The 18,330-nt window shown below is 48.3% G+C and overlaps 2 protein-coding genes across 7 annotated transcripts; one reads left to right on the top strand and one right to left on the bottom strand.

Annotated features, from left to right (window-relative positions):
• The first annotated feature begins 12,987 nt into the window (after positions 1-12,987).
• Positions 12,988-17,143, top strand: LOC120706608 (pentatricopeptide repeat-containing protein At2g33680-like). 6 transcript variants are annotated; one of them, XM_039991287.1, is made up of 4 exons: positions 12,988-15,122; positions 15,307-15,373; positions 15,512-15,623; positions 16,707-17,143. In XM_039991287.1, exon 1 carries the CDS (start codon positions 13,042-13,044, stop codon positions 14,758-14,760), a length of 1,719 nt encoding a protein of 572 aa, XP_039847221.1. In that variant the 5' UTR covers positions 12,988-13,041; the 3' UTR covers positions 14,761-15,122; positions 15,307-15,373; positions 15,512-15,623; positions 16,707-17,143. The 6 variants fall into 6 exon arrangements, with proteins under 6 accessions (XP_039847221.1, XP_039847225.1, XP_039847223.1 ...); XM_039991291.1 differs by having other exon boundaries at positions 15,286-15,373; XM_039991289.1 differs by having other exon boundaries at positions 12,988-15,215.
• On the bottom strand, positions 15,731-18,330 carry LOC120706609 (auxin-responsive protein IAA4-like). The gene is made up of 4 exons (XM_039991294.1): positions 17,937-18,330; positions 16,705-16,907; positions 16,193-16,304; positions 15,731-16,110 (listed from the first exon to the last, which is right to left on the bottom strand). Exons 1-4 carry the CDS (start codon positions 18,149-18,151, stop codon positions 16,056-16,058), a joined length of 585 nt encoding a protein of 194 aa, XP_039847228.1. The 5' UTR covers positions 18,152-18,330; the 3' UTR covers positions 15,731-16,055.

Below are 18,330 nucleotides of genomic sequence, written 5' to 3'. Positions count from 1 at the left end.
GCGATAGCGACCTCACACCAAAAACTCAGGAGAGTAGTTTTCGAGGCCCTGTGAATGCTGCCAGTACTCGAGTGTTACGTGTTTTTCATTTCTTTTTTCAGGTGTTTTTTCATCTCGGGATTTTCTGTGAGAAGAAAGAAGATCGAGAAAAAAAAAACAGAGAGTCCTGGCCAATCACGTCGCCGCCGCAAGTTGAACAGAGCCTGCCCTATCCGATCCATTCCCGGACGGGCACGGAAGGTACTTGCCCGGAGTAAGAGAGCGTTTTCCAATATACTTGGCGTTCGATGGAAACGCAGCGGTGGAGATTCATCTTGTGAAAGAAAACGGCTTGACACACGATGGGCGTTGGGCTGCTCACGAACCACCTTCTCTCACCGGTATCTCTCTCGTCTCTTCGATCTCAGGGAAGGTACAAGGGTTGGATAACCCTGCGGCTGAGGATAGCACAGCTCCAGCGCGAGTAACTCTGCCCTCCGCGCGGTCAGGCGGGGTGGTCTATTTGTCGCATTCAGCAATTTCTGACCATCGCATCGCAGAAAGGAACGGGCGTCGCTTTTTAGTAATTTGAATTAGAGTAAAGTCCGATTTATAATCCTAAACTTTCACGATCGTCCGATTTTCAACACGGAACTCCTAACCCAGACACCCTACACCTTTGAATTAATGAAACCGTGCAAATTACCCCCTAAACCGAATCCACCCCGATTTTCAACCACGTCACATATCCACGTCACATATCCACGTGGCGCCAGTGGCCACGTCAGCTACACTCTACTCTCTCTTTCTCTTACAAACAGGTGGGCCACCACCTCATTCACTCTCCACTCCAATCTTCTCCCTCCTGCCTCGCCGTGCAGCGCCGCCCCCCTCCCCTGCGCGCGTGGTCGCGGCTGCGTGGACAGCAGGCACCGCGGGCGGAGCTCGGCAGCGGCCCCCGGCAGCCCTCCCTCTCCTCGGTGGCCACGCCGGGAGCTCCAATCGGCGGCGGCGCTGGGAGCTCGAACGGCGGCCGCGGCGCTGGGACAACGAATCGGCTGTGCGACGACGAATCGGCGACGAGGCAGGCGGAGCTGTGCCATGCGGACGGAGGTGCTCCGGACGGAGCAGAGGCGCTGTTCCCGGGGGGTGGCGCGATGGCGGACCGTGGCGACGGCGATGGCACGAGAGCGGACCGCGACGTGGTGGCGTGCTTGGCGGCGTCGAGCTCCCAGATCTCGTCTCGCACCCTCCCTCTCTTCGGCCTCCCACGCACCCTCCGTTCTGCACCGGCCCGCCGGCGAGCAGGGGTGGGCGCGAGGCGGCCGCAGCCCCGGCTCCCTCCGCTCACGCCGGCTGCGACGGCGCTCCGTAGCGTGCGGCCCGTGGGCGGTCGAGCTCCGCGCCAGCCTTGGAGCTCCCTCTTTGTTGGCCATGGAGCTCGCGCTAGCCGTGGAGGCGGGCCTCGAGGCGGGCCAGGGATTCGGCGGCACCACCTCCCGCCTCAGCCGGCCCTCCTCGGCTCCTCCACCGCGCTCGCCGCGGTTCCTTCGCCGCACCCGGCCGTCCGCGCCCACCTCGGTTCCTCCGGCGCGGACGGGCAGCAGCGGCGCGGGGCAAGGCGGGTGGTGAGAGAATGGGGTGTGAGAGGAAGAGAGAGAGGAGAGGGTAGCTGACGTTGCCACTGGCGCCATGTGGACAGGTGACGTGGATGAAAACCGGGGTGGATTCGGTTTGGAGGGGTAATTTACACGGTTTCGTTAGTTCAAGGGTATAGGATGTCTAGTTTTGGAGTTTCGGGTTGAAAATCGGACGATCGTGAAAGTTCATGGTTGTAAATCGGACTTTACCCTTTGAATTAAGTTCCTCAATCGAGTATACAAAAAATTATGTACATTATTTCCAAACATTAAGCAAATAATTAAAGTTCAGGTAACATTTGTTTTGGAACAATTTTCTAAGTATGATTTCAAACTTTTTGAGAACATTTCAAGAAGTTTATGGAAAGTTTTGGAACGGTTAGAAAAGTTGGAATTTAGACTTGACCCTTTAAGTATTTTAGTTATTCCAAAGTAAATCTTAAAGATTCATGTGGTGCAAATTTTTAATTCCACATTACTAGTGGAAGTTGAGGAGATCATGTGACTCTCTTATATATCTAACAAATTGGCTGCACCAGAGAATATATCGATTCAAAGTGGGATTTTGCCTCTTTCTCGTTGTTGCCCCGTCATCGTAGCCTACTTCATCCCGAGCATCGGCGTGCATTGACGAACGGGAAAGCATATCTCCAGAACTTTTCGCTCTTATAATTCTGCACCGGGATAGGGCGAATAAGATTTTTAGGAAGCGCCTCGCGCGACTGCTCGAGATCTTCATCACGGCTTGTCCTCCGTCAAAGTATGGTGTTGTGGCGTACTATCGTCTTTGACGTCGTCTGCTGCGCTCTGTCCGCAACACTGTCATCACCCCATCTGCACCGCTGGTGATCGCCACGGCATCTCCATCTGCAAAGGCTCAGTACGTGCACTGTGATCTGGTTCTTCCTTTGATCATGTTTCCTGAATTCTTCATGTTGCTAGGTATTGCTGCTAGTATGATGGAGTCATTCATGATAGAATTAGTTATGTTAATGATTTATTTATTTTAAAATTTAATCATACAATTGCCTAATTATTCAACAAGAAAGCTTCAGGGAACATTTTCATATCTTCTCATGTTGCAATGGCAGAACTTTTTTTTCCCTAAGAGAGCATTTTTCCAATATGCTTGGCGTTCGATGGAAACGCAGTGGTGGAGATTCATCTTGAGAAAGAAAACATGATTTTGTTTACAACTACAACCAGATCTTCGACCCTTTTGTCGTCGAGAGCCATAGGAGCTGCGACAACGCTCAGAGCAGAGGAGCAGGCTGCAGGGAAGAAGAAATACAGTATTGGGTCGTGCGAACCGTTATGTGCTGAGCTGGGCCGACAGATGGGTTCGTTTTCTCTGTTGATGGGCCAGCAGCCTACTCCGTCCATCTACATTTGCCCCATCAAGTTCCACCCGATGCTGATTCCTCATCTCCGATCGAAGACGAAATGACAAAGCTGCAACTCCTGCAAGGCGAGATAACAATGGAGATTGGGTCTCAAGCGGCGTGCGGCGTAGCCACGTCTAGCGAGCAGGCAAGGCAAGTGTGCGAAGGCTGAAAAGCAACGAGCTGAGCTCACAGCGGCGGCAGTCGGTGGCCGGAGGCCAGCGAATCATTCAGCTACTGAACCAGTGAAGATTGAAGAGCAATCATGGATCGGAAAGGAAAATGCAAGGCCAAGTCTAATACAAGAGGTACATAAAAGTGCAATTTGAAGAATTAATTTTCAGTTTTCATTTGTTTTCTTCTTTAATTTGGTGGATTATTACATTTTAAAATGTACATTACATACTACACTTGAATCTTAATCTTTCGACAATTCGACTTCGCCATACCTTAAATTTTTTTCGTCCTCCGCCACTGGCCACAAGCGAGCTTCCAAACTGAAACCTCCACCTTGATCTACTGCTGGCCCTTTGTAGTTTGCGAGTGCGCGCCAGCAGCATCCCGAGCGAGCGATCTCTGACAAAGCCAAACTTTCCTCTTTTGAAAAGTTTATCTTCCACTAGTTTCCAATTTTAGAAAGTTAACAACTTATGTATAAAAGTTTTATGTATAAACTTTTTTATGGCATCTTTTCAGAAAAATTATTGCTAAAGAATTTTTGCAAACAACTTTTCTGTATAATTTGTACTTGTAATTTCTTGTCACAAGTTTGTAATGATAATTTTGCAAATTTTTATCACAAATTCACATAAGAATGTTTTCACGTGCATAACTTTTCTGCAAAAATTGTTTACAACCAAAAAGTTGGAGTCGAAACTTTATTAATTTGTCCAACAAAGTTACGCATCAAATTTATTGTACACCAAAAATTCAAAAGAAGGAAGGCCGCGATGTTTCACCGAACATCGTACCGGCAATGAGCTCGAGCTGCCTCCGACGGCTGCGCGAAACGGGCGAAGCCAAAGACGCCTTCCGGCAGCAAGCTTGCAGCAGGCGAGGCACTGCGTCGTTGAGCCCGAAACGTTGCGCCGTCTGTCGGCCGTTCCTGTCCAGGGCAAGTAGAAGGGGAGCAGGGAGTGGACGTGGAATGAGGTGAGGGAGCTACACTGAAAGGAAAACGGTGGAAAATAGTGGGCCCACACACGTGGTGGTTTGGAGTGCTTATTTTTTTAGAAAGACAGGCGCAACACACCCTGCCCCATTTTCATTAAGAAAACAAGGCAGACATGATGATCCAAGCTCAGAACCAGAATTCATCGTCACTATGTGGGCTAATCACTGAACCTATAGTGAGCGACAGAGCCACACATCGCGGAAATCAACAATAGAAGTTCAGGTAAAAAGAAAGCCAACAGCAGACAAGCTGGGTAACAAAAAGAAATGGGATATCGAAGAGCTTCAGCTTCCTTGTTCTAAAGATCTTCAGATGGAGCCCCGCGCCACCAATGGACCTCCTTTGGCGAATTGGCGGTTTCAGTCTTGAGCTTCTTCAGGTAAGGCCAAGCTCCAAAAGGGCCGCGAGGATCCCCTCCAGATAGGCGCACCATTACTCCACTGCCGACACCAAACGCAGCAGCTGCATAGGTTTCCAGGTGACGGCGCAGCACCAGACGATTTTCACCACCTGTTTGATGTCCGTCCAATATAATGCTGTTCACGAAAAACCATATCGTTACGAGCAAGCCAAATACCCCAGCACACTCCCGCAGAGAAGCTGTTAGCAACATCAAACTTTTTACCTCAAGGCCATTTACAAGCCAGATCAATGAAAGAGCTAATATAAATGAGAACATATCAGGTACAAACCAACCTTTCCGAGCAAACTATGGAAACTTCAATCTGGGTCATCAGATCAACATCCAAGGGGAGGGGTGCAGAGAGGTGGGAGGGGGGATTTGCAAAGTGTGATTATCCAATCCAAGGACGGGTTCAGATTGTAAAATTACCCAATTCCCCATACCCCTTGGATGTTGATCCAATGACTCAGATTGAGGTTCTCATAGTTTATACGGAGAGGTTGGTCACCTAATACTTAGCAAGATGTATATGTATTTTTTGTAGTTTCTCCATTGTATAAAGGATTTTGTGCATATTTGCTAATATATGTACATGTATATATTAGAACCGAGAGCTCTCATATTTAATACAAGTGCTATTTATAACATGGTGTCAGAGCCAAAATTTAGGGTTAAAGTTCGTTCGTCTTAACCCTAGTCCTTCCTCTGCACATAGGCACATAGCACTTGCGTGCAACTTGCTGTTTGGTTGTGCAGTTTCTGTGCTATCTTGGTGTTAGTCGTCCTGACTAATTTCGTGGACAAATAATCAATTCAAGCACATCCATGGCTCAGAAGCACACACAACTTCAGTTTGAGAGAGAGAGAGAGAGAGCAGTTTAGCACAGCGCCCTCTTAGTCACAAGAGACACGAGTACATGACAGCGCCTCGTGCAGATTGGAGAACCATCCAAATTCCAAAATCACCAAGAAAGATACATTATTATTATCAACAACGACAGAGAGATTTACAAAGACCACTGCGTGCGAGAAAAACAGCAGGAAATGGCAGGAATTTCTCACACGAAACACCGTATCGTCATATATATGATCCGCAAATAATCATCAGAGGGATCGGTGGACAGGAAGCAAGAAACTAGAGCTCAATCGTCGGTACTCAGCAGTAGCTTGACAGACGACAATCAACAATCCATCTCCAACTAGAAGACACCGCTAAGAATTTTACATCCTGCGTCCAGAAAGAAATTAACAGCAGATAAAGTGATTAACATCCTGCGCTCGATCAACCTGACAGGATGTTGATCATTCAGGTCTCACCTTCTCTCCTTGTGTTGCTCTGTTCCCATACGGCCATACTACTACTTGGTGATGGCGTAGATCGCGTAGATGATCCCCGGAAGGTAGCCGAGGAAGGTGAGCAAGAGGCAGAGCCAGAACTCGACCTGGAGGCCGGACATGCATCGAATTTTTATCAGGTGGGTGAGCGCAACCACCCGTCAGATCCCCGGCGCAGCCTGAAGGGGAGAGTGGAAGTACATACCTTGCAGCCGAACTTGAGGAGGACGCCGAGAGGGGGAAGGATGATGGCGATGAGGATGTCGACGCAGTTCGCCGTGCCCTCCTTCATCTTGCTCCGGCCTCCGGGGAGGTTCCTCTCCAACTGGCAGTTGCCGCGGCAGGAGATCGAAGGGTGGTTGGGATTTATACTTGTAAGGACAATAACTGGCGTCTGTGTGGGTCGGACATCCGTGACGAGTGATGAACTAATGATGCCATTTGGCAGGTGTTTCTTTGTTACGGGTTGTTTGAGAACGAACACACACCACAAGCTCAAAAACTAATATTATTCGCCTTTTCTCTGCGTACCCAATGCTACTATAAATTATCAAAAAAAATATTAGTTGACAATACTTTTCTTGATAAGAACAAGAAACAAAAATATTATGTGATAGAAATGTTTTTAATTTTTGACAACATGCAATTTTTTTTAATGAAAAACATCTGGCAGCATATGTTTGAGAACTACTGTGAACAATTAGGCATTTTTTCGCAACCGTGCCTGAGCACATTTTTTATTAAGAGCAAAATAGTTACAGACACAATCTTGATGCGGCCAAACAGAGCTTAACCAACACCGGAGCACAAATGACTAAAAAAAGAGAAACACTGGAAAAATGCATACACAAACGAGGAAACACAATGACAATGCGAACAGCAGCAAAGCAAAGGCATTTTTGTTTTCACAAAAGAAATATTAGGTAGTTGGTGAGGATACGTACTTTAATCAGTTGTGCTAGCATAACTTCGTTAATTAACTCGTGTGTTAATCGATATTTCTTCCATCATTCATCAGTTAACTTATTAACAGAACCAAGGGGTGGTGGTTATCGCTAAGGGCCGGAGAAGTCTCCGAAATTAGAGTCAAGTCGTTTTTCTTTTACGAAACACAATACTCGCTGATCTATATAAATACACGTACGTAATTTTACGTGTATTAGGCTATTAGCATCAATGAGAGACTGAACCGGCAAATCCTCGAGATCGATAAAGTCACCGTAGATACCTTACTGTAGATGTGCAGTCGTCTGCCACTAAAGGATCAAGCGTGTGGCCTTGGGCTGAGACCATAAGCAAACATAAAATTGCTAAATCTAGAGCTTAGTCCATTAACTTCTTTAAGTAATTTACCATTGATTGTTTGGCCAAGGACCCGGGCTGCAGCATACCCAGCTTGGGGCCTCGCTCTACCCCTGATCATTTGTTCCACCACAATGAACCTTACACTACTACAAAAACAATTTGTAGGAACGCTTCAATTTTTTTAGGAGCGGACCAAAATGTCAACCATTGTTATAAATAGAGCAGAATTACTGTAGCATACGACCCGCCCAAGCATTTTTAGAGGCAGATCACCCCCCTCACCTGCCCCTAAAAATGAGCGTCATTTTCAGGGGCGGTTCATGGCGTCACCCGCCCCCTAAAAAGAGCATTTTTAGAGGCGAGTCACGCCATGAACCGCCCCTAAAAATGGTGGCATTTGTAGGGGCGGGTCATGGCCTCACCCGTTCCTAAAAATGCATTTTTAGGGGCGGGTGATGGCATGGTCCGCTCCTACAAATGGTTCCATAAAAAAATTATAACTTTTTCATATGATCTCGGATGAAGTCAAACTTTATATCAAAATTATAGAGAATGACGAGACCTAAAACTTTGTAGTTGATAACCTTTTCATTTGAGGTCATCTAATGGTCCAAAAAATTAGTATAAGTTCTCTAATAGCTATAACTATATAGTATATCATATAACTCAAGTCATACTTTGAGATTTTCACAATCTTTACCTTTATATACACTGAAATATACTTGGCATTTTTTTGTTTTTATAGTTCACAATAACCATAGTGTAAAAGTTTCAATTTTTTTAATTTAATTTGATATATGTAAACAATTAAATAAATTTTCGGATAAAATAGAAAACTATTTTTAGGGGCGGGTGGTGGCATCACCTGCCCCTACAAATGATTTTTAGGGGTGGGTGATGGCGTCACACGCCCCTACAAATTAATTTCTGAGTTAATATAAAAGAATAACATACCTCACAAAGTCACAGGTGCTTTTTTTCGAGGGCACAAAGTCACAAGTGCTTGTGTAGTGTAGTGGTAAGGAAGGCACGCGCGAGGCTGGAGGTCGGCGGTTCGAATCCCAGGTGATGCAAGTGTGTTTCTTTCGTCAAATAAATCGTAGCTTGACACACACTATAGGGTTAGTGGTGGTGGCTGGTTGGTTAGGATAATTTTTTTCTTTTTTATGTTGCTATTTTCGATTTTTTTTGAATTTTTTTGATTTTCTGAACAAGGATTTCTAGGGGCGGGCCATGGCATGACCCGCCCCTAGAAATCGATTTTTAGGGACGGGTCATGCTGTGACCCGTCCCTAAAAATAATTTTTAGGGATGGGTGGATTACCCGCCTCTGAAAATAGCATTTTTAGCTGCGAAAACTAGGAGCGGGTACCGCATCCGCCCATAAAAATATGATTTTACCCGCCCCTAAAAATAGTTTTTCAGTAGTGTTACTAGTGTCGGTGCCCTGACTCGGCGGTCCGGACCCAACCAGTGATGATGCTGCGTGTTCCTCGTCCCAGATGTTGATTCAAGAGGCAATACAGTAACACACGGGTTTATTCTGGTTCCGGCCGTGGTACGTCCAGCAAAGGGGTGTGCGAGAGCACTGTACTATCTTGCACCGGGGGTGCCTGTAGTAGGGGGTACAGGCGAGGTGAGAGAGGGAGGGAAGCTCACAAGTCTCTGCTAGAGGGGGAGTTGATTGAGGCGAGTGCTAATATCGGGGTTCAGAGGAGCGTATGTGCTCTGCTAGTAGTGCGAAGCGTTGTGTTCTACCGAAAGGTGGGCCGACCCCCTTAAGGGAACTCCCGCCTCCTCCTTTTATAGACACAAGGAGGGACGGTGCACATGCACAGGGGATCATGGAACTCGTCGTCTTCCCTCGAATCGCGGGGGTGCAGTGGTCGAGCACTGTGGGAAGTACACTGTGGGGTATGGCACCGGGCGTGGCAGTCGTCCTTGGTCTTGCGGGGATCGCGCCGGCGTCATGGCGGTTCCAGCGGGCGGTATGGTCGTTGCTGCGGGTGGTACCGTCCTCCAGGCGTGGCGTGGCGGCGTTCCGAAGGTCCTGCAGGCCAGGGTCTTTTCCGGATAGCATGTGGAGGTCCCGGACCCATCTGCGGGGGTCCGGGTGGCATGTGGAGGTCCCAGACCCATCTGCGGGGGTCCGGGTCCGTGGCCATAGGTGCTGAGCATTTCCACCTCTTGGACTCGTGGTGACACCGGACCCGTCCCCGAGCGGGAAGCGGGTCCGGGACCGTTGGTCCGGTGAGATGGAGTCGGACCCCAGGGGTCCGGCTGCTCAGCTCCTTAGGGCGTAGACGATCTGCTTTCTCGAGGGCAGGCTCGCTTCCCTCGAGCGAGGCGGAAACAATCCGCCTTCTCGAGGACAGCCTCGCTACCCTCGAGCGAGGCGGAGATCACCCCGCGGGTTCGAGGGGGGTGCGGACGGGCCGCACTGAGAACGTGGGCCGCGTGCTGGGCTTCTTTGAGTCATTTCCTTTCTTCCAGATTGGAAGGAGGCTGTAGGGCTTCGTGGCCCCGGTTGCCCAGCATGTGTTTGCGTTTTTAGGGCGATTTTAGTCCCCTGATTAGGGTGCCCCTAATCATGGTATCCGACAACCAGCTTGTCATCAACACTCGTTGAAAAACCTTACTAGCTATCGTCTACGCGCTCGTCGCTCGGTTCCCAGAGCCAGCTTATTAGCTCTAACCACGTTGAGGTTATAATACACTAATACTAATTAAGAAAGAGAAATCTTCAATAGTCTACTTATAACATCCTTTTAAAACTATCATAGATCCACGTGTAGACGCAACAGTGGTCACATTTATCTTAAAGTGCGTAATAATAATTTTTTTCCCTCTCTCGTCACCACTCCTCTCTTAAACCAACCTCAACATAGCTACAATCGGACGACGTGGATGGCTTAGCTAGCTTATGTCGACCGTTGGTCGTCGTTGGATACGTCATAAGCAAGGGCGATAAAAGTTTTATATGCTTTTGCTACCTTGCTTCATCCGATGGTCTGTTTCTCTACCTCTTCTCGGGTAGGAGCTATGCAGCACAGCTTTACTACAAAACGGAAAAGGTAAAAAAAAAATGTTTTGAGGAGACTTAATCAAAGGAAGTAGACACCAATATAATCTCTAGTAGTTCTCTATCTACAGAAGGCATCACAAGCTGACTTTGGAGAACACAATGTAATCCTAGCAAGAAAGAAAAAGTACTAGGAGGCGGCACCATCCAAGTCGTGGCATACCCACGACCATGAATCACGTGTCACTCTTTGACTTGGCATTACGAGATCATGGGTTTGGGTGTCTGCTTGCTAATAAATGCTAACCCAAGAGATATTCTTGCAAAGAGTAGGCTATGATGAAAAGAAAAACAGAGGAAAGTCTTGACCAATCACTACGCCTCAGGCAGTCAGGCCGGCTGGCACGACAGTGAGAGCAAACTACCCGTTCCTTTATGCAGGGCCTCTTTGGCAGGGCTTCACGGCCGGCTCCAAAGCCAGCTCTAGTCGGAGCCCTGCCAAAGAGTGGAAATTTGAGGTGCTCCAAGTCTGGAGCTGGACATAGAGCTGCAACCGGCCCCTGTAGCAGCGACGGAGCCAGGGAAAGGAGGCTTCTCGCGGCTCCGTCTTGAGGCCCACGGGTGTGCTCCCAATTTGCCCCACAACTTCCAATTAATTACACCAATTTTGCCACTGCCCTCGGGAAAAAAAGATGCTTCGGCGCGGCTGCCTCGCTCCCCAATCCACGTGAAACAGAACGACGCTTCTCTCCCCCACTCGGAAACCGACCGGCGGCGCCCGATGAACCCCCTCCGCCGGCCGGTGGTGCGCCGGGAGGGCACTCAAGCGAGCGAAATCGACGGATCCACACCTGCAGAGCTCGATCCGGGCATTGGGGGCGGCGGAGGGTTCTCCTACGAGCCGGATGGCACTCTGCGCCCAGGAGGAGGCGCGGCGGCCGGCCAAGGTGCAGGAGGAGGCGTGACGGCCGGCCATGGCGCGGCGGGCGGCCAAGGTGCAGCGCGGGGGAGGAGCGCGGACGCGGCGTGGTCGAACTCCTCGGCGGCTGCCCCAACCGCGTTCCTGCCTAGCGTCGGCGTGCTTGGCGGAGGGGGGGCATGGCAGGTGGGTTGCTGGATTGGTGGACCAACCCAGCGGCGGCGGCGGCACTCGGGCCGGAGTGGCTCGCTAGAGTGTTGACTGCATCGACGGCGCCGGCTTCGACATCCATCGGGAACCATGCAACCATAGGAGAAGCAGAGGCCGCTGAAGGAGTCCCTGCTCGCCGATGAGCAGGACGTGGTGGCCGTGCACCTAGGCCGCGGCAGCGGCTCGTGCTGCCAGTGCTACCGTCGACATTGATCTCACTGATCCAATGTAAAAACACTTCTCTTGCTACCAAATTTCTATATAATATTAGAGTGTCGTATCATGCATTAGAATGTGAACATGGAATCCATTGTGTGCTTGCATTTTTTTCACAATGGAATGGGCAGTACTTCAAATGGATTGTGTAGTAACTTGATGTAGTAACTTATGGTACTGAATTCTTGGCAGGTATGAACATTGGTTGTACTCACAAGTCTGCACATGTAAATTATTTGTAAGTAGCTCATATAATTTTTTTTACTTTATTTTAGGAAAATATTATGTTGTTGATGCTAGCTACCCAAATAGGCCTGGATACTTGGCACCATTCAAGGGTGCAAGGTATCATATTCCAGATTGTAAGAAAGGTCCTGCTCCAAGTGGTGAGCATGAACATTTTAACCATTTGCATTCAAGTATTCGCAATGCAGTAGAGCGTGCTTTTGGTGTGTTAAAAATGAAGTGGAGATTACTTCTCAAGATGCCTAGTTTCCCAATGGAAAAGCAAAAGATGATTGTTGCTGCAACCATGTGCCTCCATAACTTCATTTGTGAGAATAATGCGCAAGATAAACATTTTGCTAAATGTGATCGGGATCCAAATTATGTGCCCACTATACCGGAAAGGTATAAAAGAAGTCGACTGATCCAAAATGCTGGAGATACATCAACTCCAGAATCTAGTGATTTGTCTATGGATAGATTCCATGATGACCTTGCACGGGCAATAACTAGATCATCATGAGCTTGTATCCATGGTTATATGATTTATGTGATGATTGAGAAGACAAACTATTATTATGAGAAGACAAATTATTATTACCTAACTAATATTTCTATTTATTTATTTATTTATTTATTTATTTTCACATGACTTCAAGGTTTAAACTCGGTACAAAAATATATAATTTAGTACACAAACATGTCAAATAGCAAAGGGCATATTGGACATTTCACATGTTCTATCCATTCATAAAAATCAGCATGAAGCCGTTTTGCCAAACGCTTTACAAAACGGCTCCAGCTCCACTAGAGAAGCCGCTCCACCAGAGAAGCCGGAGCTGGAGCTGTTTTTGGTGGAGCCGGAGCCCTGCCAAACAGGCCCGTAATATCGGACTTGTAAGAACTTGTTTGCTTCTTCTCTCAAATTAAATGACATAGTGGTGCTCCCGCAATCTTTTCAGGAAAAGAAAAGATAAACTACCCGGCCGGGGCGGGCCGGCTGCGTACTGCGACTCAATCAAAGTTTACTGACGGCCCGGCGGCCGCGTGGACTCCAACCAAACTTGCCCACCCATCCAGCCCATCTGGAGAAGCCACGGCCCAACCCAGCTGCTCGTCAAACTGGACCTCCACGCTGCGATAGGAGGCCCGCCATCCACGTCTGCACACCACCTCCTCTCCGCCGCCGCGACCCTGCGGCAGCAGACCGACCGATCCCCGCCTCCCGCGCATGAGCGCGAGCAGCGGCAGCGTTCGCGAGCTGACGGCCCTCCTCTCGGCGACGCGCCGCGCGCGCCACCCAAGCTCCGCCCACGCCGCGCAGCTCCACGCCCGCCTCGTCGTCTCCGCGGGCGCGCGCCCGCACCCGGCCCTCCTCACGCGGCTCGTCTCCCTCTACGCCGCCGCGGGCCGCCTCGCCGACGCGCTCCGCGCCTTCCGCGCGCACCTGCCCGCTGCCGACCTCCGCACCTACGCGGCCCTCGTCTCCGCCCTCGCGCGGCCGCGCCCGGGCCTCGCGTTCTCGCTCTTCGCGGGCGCGTGCCGCCGCCGCGGGCTCCGCCCGGGCCCCGGCCCCCACCTCGTCTCCGCCGTCCTCGCCGCCTGCGCCAGCCTCCCGCCCCTCTGCGGCCGCCAGGTCCACGCGCGCGCCGCCAAGGCCGTGCCCCCACGCGACGTGTTCGTCTACACCGGGTTGGTCGATGCGTACGCCAAGGCCGGGGACATGGCGGCGTCCAGGAAGGTGTTCGGCGAAATGCCCTGCCCGGGCGCAGCGTCCTGGAACGCGCTCCTCGTCGGTTACGCCAGGAACAAGATGTGCCGCGAAGCGCTGTCGGTGTTCAGGGAGCTGGCGGGGCAGGGGCGGGAGGCGCTTCTGGACCAGGTGAGCGTCTCAAGTGTGCTGAGCGCTTGCTCCTGGGCAGGCACGGTGAAATTTGGTCGCCAGGTGCATGCGCGCGCTGCCAAGGTGGGGCTGGACCTGGGCGCAGTCTGTGTTAGCAATGCCCTTCTTGAGATGTACACAAGGTGTGGGTGCTCGCGGGAAGCTTTGGTCCTGTTCGATGCTATGGAATGCAGGGATGTCATCACTTGGAACGTTGTCATTTGTGCCTGCATTCATGAGAGCCGCTTCAAGGAAGCTTGTATCTTGTTCCAGTCCATGGTCAGGGATGGTGTCTTGCCCGATGATGTGTCCTATGCTACTGCATTGCAGGCATCAGCATGTATGCTGTCATGGGCTCTTGGAGCAAGCACACATGCCTCTGTAATCAAGACAGGGTTCTTGGACAGCGATGGCATTGCTAGCTCGCTTATCACCATGTATTCAAAATGTAGCAGCTTGGGCGATGCACTCCAAGCATTTGAGGTAGCAGAAGATCGCTTCTGTGTAATGTCATGGACGGCCATGATCACTGCACTGCAGCAGAATGGACATGGAGTAGAGGCGGTTGATATGTTTGAGAAAATGCTAGAGCGTGGCATCCCTCCAGACCACATCACATTTGTTAGTGTTCTCTCTTCCTGTAGCCACAGTGGACTTGTTGAGCAAGGACGCAAGTACTTCAATTTGATGACCCAAGTTCATAAGATCACACCTTCGACTGAGCATTATGCGTGTATTGTTGACATGTTTGGGCGAGCAGGCCTTCTAAGTGAGGCGAAGCAATTCATTGACCAGATGAGAGTCAAGCCAGATGCATCAGTCCTCGGGGCACTACTTTCAGCTTGCATGAACTGCAGGGACCTTGAGATGGGAGAGGAGGTTGCTAAGAAGCTGTTTGTGATTGAACCTGGAAATACTGGGAACTATGTCCTGCTTGCTAATATCTACACATCACATGGAAGATTGGAGGAGGCAAAAGAGATGTGGAAATTGATGAGGGTCCAGGAGTTAAGGAAGGAGAAGGGATGCAGCTTAGTGAACAATGAGAGCCAAAACTCTATGTTATGAATCTTCAGCAATGAGCTCACTACACGTTTGACATACATACAGTTAACAGATTTTTGCATACTCAAGGGTTCATGAACATACCAGCCTTTGATTCTGGAATATACGATCCAAACTGTATGTGAACACGCAAAAGGAAAACAATTACATTACTAACAATGTGATCAGTATATGTGTTCCTCATAGTTGGATTACCAATATTACATGCCGAATTACACAGCAAAAGGAGGAAACAAAGCAGCACAGCATATGTTGCAACTATTGGATTGTGATTCGATCATATTTGGAGCACATTCTCTTGTCTGTCAGATGAGGGCCTCAGCCCTCAGGTTAATGTTCCAAGTTGTAGCCTTCTTCCACATTAGGTAAGATCTGTTTCAGCTTATTGTTTTTCTTTCCTGTGGCCTCTCAGAGTTGCACATGTGGCAGAAATAAAGGGATATGAAGTGTTAAATACCGTGAGTAGATTAACTTTATTTAAGTTTTGTGTCTCTATGTTCATGTTTTTACTAAAGTGGAATTACACAGTTGTGATTTGACACCATACAGGAAGTTGGCCATCCTTTGACAATAGAATTGGAGACAAGCATTTGCTACAAGAGCACAGACTACATTCGTATGTTCCCCCACTACTTTTTCCTCTTTGTAACAAGTGCAATTATGATTTATGTCTAGGTGTCTCATGTTTTGTAATGCTAGATTTTATTAAATGATTGAATAGTGAAGGTAGGATATCTTGTTTTGTTTCAAACAGTTAAAGCCAGAGATCAAGATGGTAGTACAAGTTTGCTCCACTCATTTTTTAGAAGGATAAATATAAAATGGGACGATTGCTTCATAGAAGGGGGAAAATATCTCTCTTTCAGGTGCCGCACTCTTTCAATACTTGTACAAAGAGATCACTAGTTAACATAGTTTTTTTTCTGGATCCTTATAATACCTTGTTAGCATTGTTTGTGACTGTGATATTAAATGAACAAGAAAAGTTCTGCAAGTACTCCGTTTTCCGTACTTGCAAGAAAATATATATCTTGGAGTATAATATTTGGCATACAAATTCTCTGCTCTTCGACAAATAACCATGGTATTTACAAGTCAAAGAAACCGAAAAATAACGTACAAAAGACAGAACTTTGATATTTTCTAGGGAGGTAGCGAGGTTTGATTTTCTCAAGTATACTGTACACAGTTAGTATAGCCTCAGCTTCACATTCCCGCTCTGCTCAGCAAACCTTTCTCAATAAACCTATATAAAAAGAAAAAAGAAATATAAAGTCCGCCGCTTGGATAACTTGCTACTAGCATTTATCTGTTCTTGCAATCCTCAGTTTCTTCACACTTGCAAGGAAGAGCCTACCATAACAATGAACAGTGATAAGATTAACCAAAAGTAAATGAAATGCAAGTGAATCATTTAATCGGAGAAGAAACATACTCCCAAGGTACATCCCCAACCATCATCCAGTCTCCATCCTGGTCTTCATAGGTGAGGATATGTGCAGCCTTCTCGCGAGGAATTCGTTGATGGTACTCCATAACATTAGCATCTAATCATATCACATATTGATTATAGAGCGACCAGCAAGCATTGGCATACAATATAATATTATAGCAAGATGTGACAACATGTCTTGAGTTTACCTATTCAAGCTTGATGTGCGAGATAGGAACTCCTCATAAAATTAAAGAATTCCGAAATTGGTGGTCCTACCTGTGCTAGCAAAAACTAGTAGCTAGAATCTCAAGAAAAGCTAGTGTTGGCATGGCATAACTACAATCCATTTTGTCGCTCAATTATGCACATTTATCCATTTCTGCATGCACCAGATGGCCTAGTTGCTTTCATATATTCACTATTCTCCCGAAAAACATTTCTATTTTTTTTTCTGTTTTCACGTCCTCAAAAAATTGGGGGTAATGATGTTAGCTGGATGCATGTATACTTACAGGTGATGGGAGTCTTGAACATGTGGCGGAGTTTGGCGAGGAGGCTGTCGTACCCTTCCAGCAAGAGCAAGTCCAGCTTCCGGCCGATTGGAACGCCTTCCATATACACCTTCACGAACAATGTCCGCCGCCGGCGTGCTGACGCCATCAAGGCGCTTCTGAGGAACGGCTTGATTGGGGGCCAATCAGGGTGTACTTGGTTCCTGCCCATCATCCGCCCGTGTTGAAAGTGTTGTTAATAAATGTGGATGATGTCCACAAGGAAACGAATTAGGTGGAGAGTACTGTTGGATATTAATTGGGGACGCTCTACATCTCTGAAATATGATAACAACAACACAAATCTGAAGTTGTTGTGAAGATTGCAATGATCAGTGAAGGATCTTAAAGCGAGTGAAATGTCTGGCTCAATGAATAAAAAAGTAAATCCGATTCTATATACCTCTGCTTTCTTAGTATGATCGAGTATTCAAGCTGATCGTAAAAATGAAAGAAGCTTATGTGCCCAAGAAAAATAAATTGATGCAAAATCAAGTGTCTGTCTGCTCAAAACACACCATACCCAAGACAGTTCGTTTTGCATGCGAGAATTCCAAGTCACGGTTTCTTCTCTTCAATGAGCAATAACCACTACTAAAAGAACTGCAGTACAAACTTGGGACATTATGAAATAAGAGATAGTATAATGAAGATCTGTTTTACCTAGGCGTGGTCGTGTGGAGAAGAAAGTACATGATCTAAGATCTAAGATGTTCTTTAGGAAACCGATTCAGCAACGGATTGGGGAAAAAATAAAAAATACTCGGGTCGGGGCAAGCTGAGGAACTCATGGCTCATGCATAGTCTATGCGATGAGAGTGAAGAGGTCGAGAGAAGAACACCAAGAACCCGATAATTTTCGAAACCCCAATTCCCCAGCAAGCATGTAAATACCATATAATTGATCTCCTACAGACAAATGGTGGCAAAGGTTCTTTGCGCCGCCTTGCTCATAGAAGCCGCTGGGTTGACCCCGAAGACTGAATTCAATGGTAGAGAACGAAAACGAGCTATAATCAGATTATTAGCCGTGCATCTTCCTAACTTATTTGTTGTATCGGAGGGGGATGCCTTGCTTGCATGTACGACTTCCTGATCGATATCATGGACTACTAGTCTACTAATTCAATTCCACACAAAAGCTAATCAATTAAGAATTGAAACGGAGTTGCATCAGGGCGAAGAAAAGAAACCTTGGCGTAGAAGGGATGGTCGTGGCCTCCGCGGCCAGGAGGGAGGAGGACGCCGGCGACAGGCTGAGCCCTAGCTGGAGGTCGGTGCTGAGGTCCCGGCGGCCCGCCGGCCGGCAGCCCGACGACGTCGTGGAGAGCACCGGGTGGGTGCTGCTGTCCATGGACGAAGACGGGGACCTGCCGCCGCCGCCGCCGCCGCGCTCGCACTCCGCCATGCCGCGCGCCGGCTGCTGGTGCGCATACACTGGGTGGCTGCTAATCGCACAGCACCTGCTGGTCTCTGGCGGTGCAGAAACGGAGAGAGGCCGGCAGGGGGCGAAGTGAATCTCACAACTACTCGTCAACAAGGAAGGCCAGGGAAGGGAGAAAGCAAAGGGAGCAAGAGATCTATGTT

This window comes from Panicum virgatum, chromosome 5K, assembly GCF_016808335.1.
Source record: "Panicum virgatum strain AP13 chromosome 5K, P.virgatum_v5, whole genome shotgun sequence".
In the NCBI taxonomy this organism is placed as follows: Eukaryota; Viridiplantae; Streptophyta; class Magnoliopsida; order Poales; family Poaceae; genus Panicum; species Panicum virgatum.
This window is presented reverse-complemented; position numbering and strand designations above follow the sequence as displayed.

What these genes read in the sequence shown, in the direction of transcription:
- LOC120706608 (XM_039991288.1), top strand. Translation starts at nt 13,042, where the DNA reads ATGAGCGCGAGCAGCGGCAGCGTTCGCGAGCTGACGGCCCTCCTCTCG.
- LOC120706609 (XM_039991294.1), bottom strand. Translation starts at nt 18,151, where the DNA reads ATGGCGGAGTGCGAGCGCGGCGGCGGCGGCGGCGGCAGGTCCCCGTCT. An exon ending in ACCATCCCTTCTACGCCAAG is followed by an intron (nt 16,908 to 17,936) that starts GTTTCTTTTCTT and finishes GATGATGGGCAG; the next exon opens with GAACCAAGTACACCCTGATT. An exon ending in GTTGGGGATGTACCTTGGGA is followed by an intron (nt 16,111 to 16,192) that starts GTATGTTTCTTC and finishes TTGTTATGGTAG; the next exon opens with GCTCTTCCTTGCAAGTGTGA.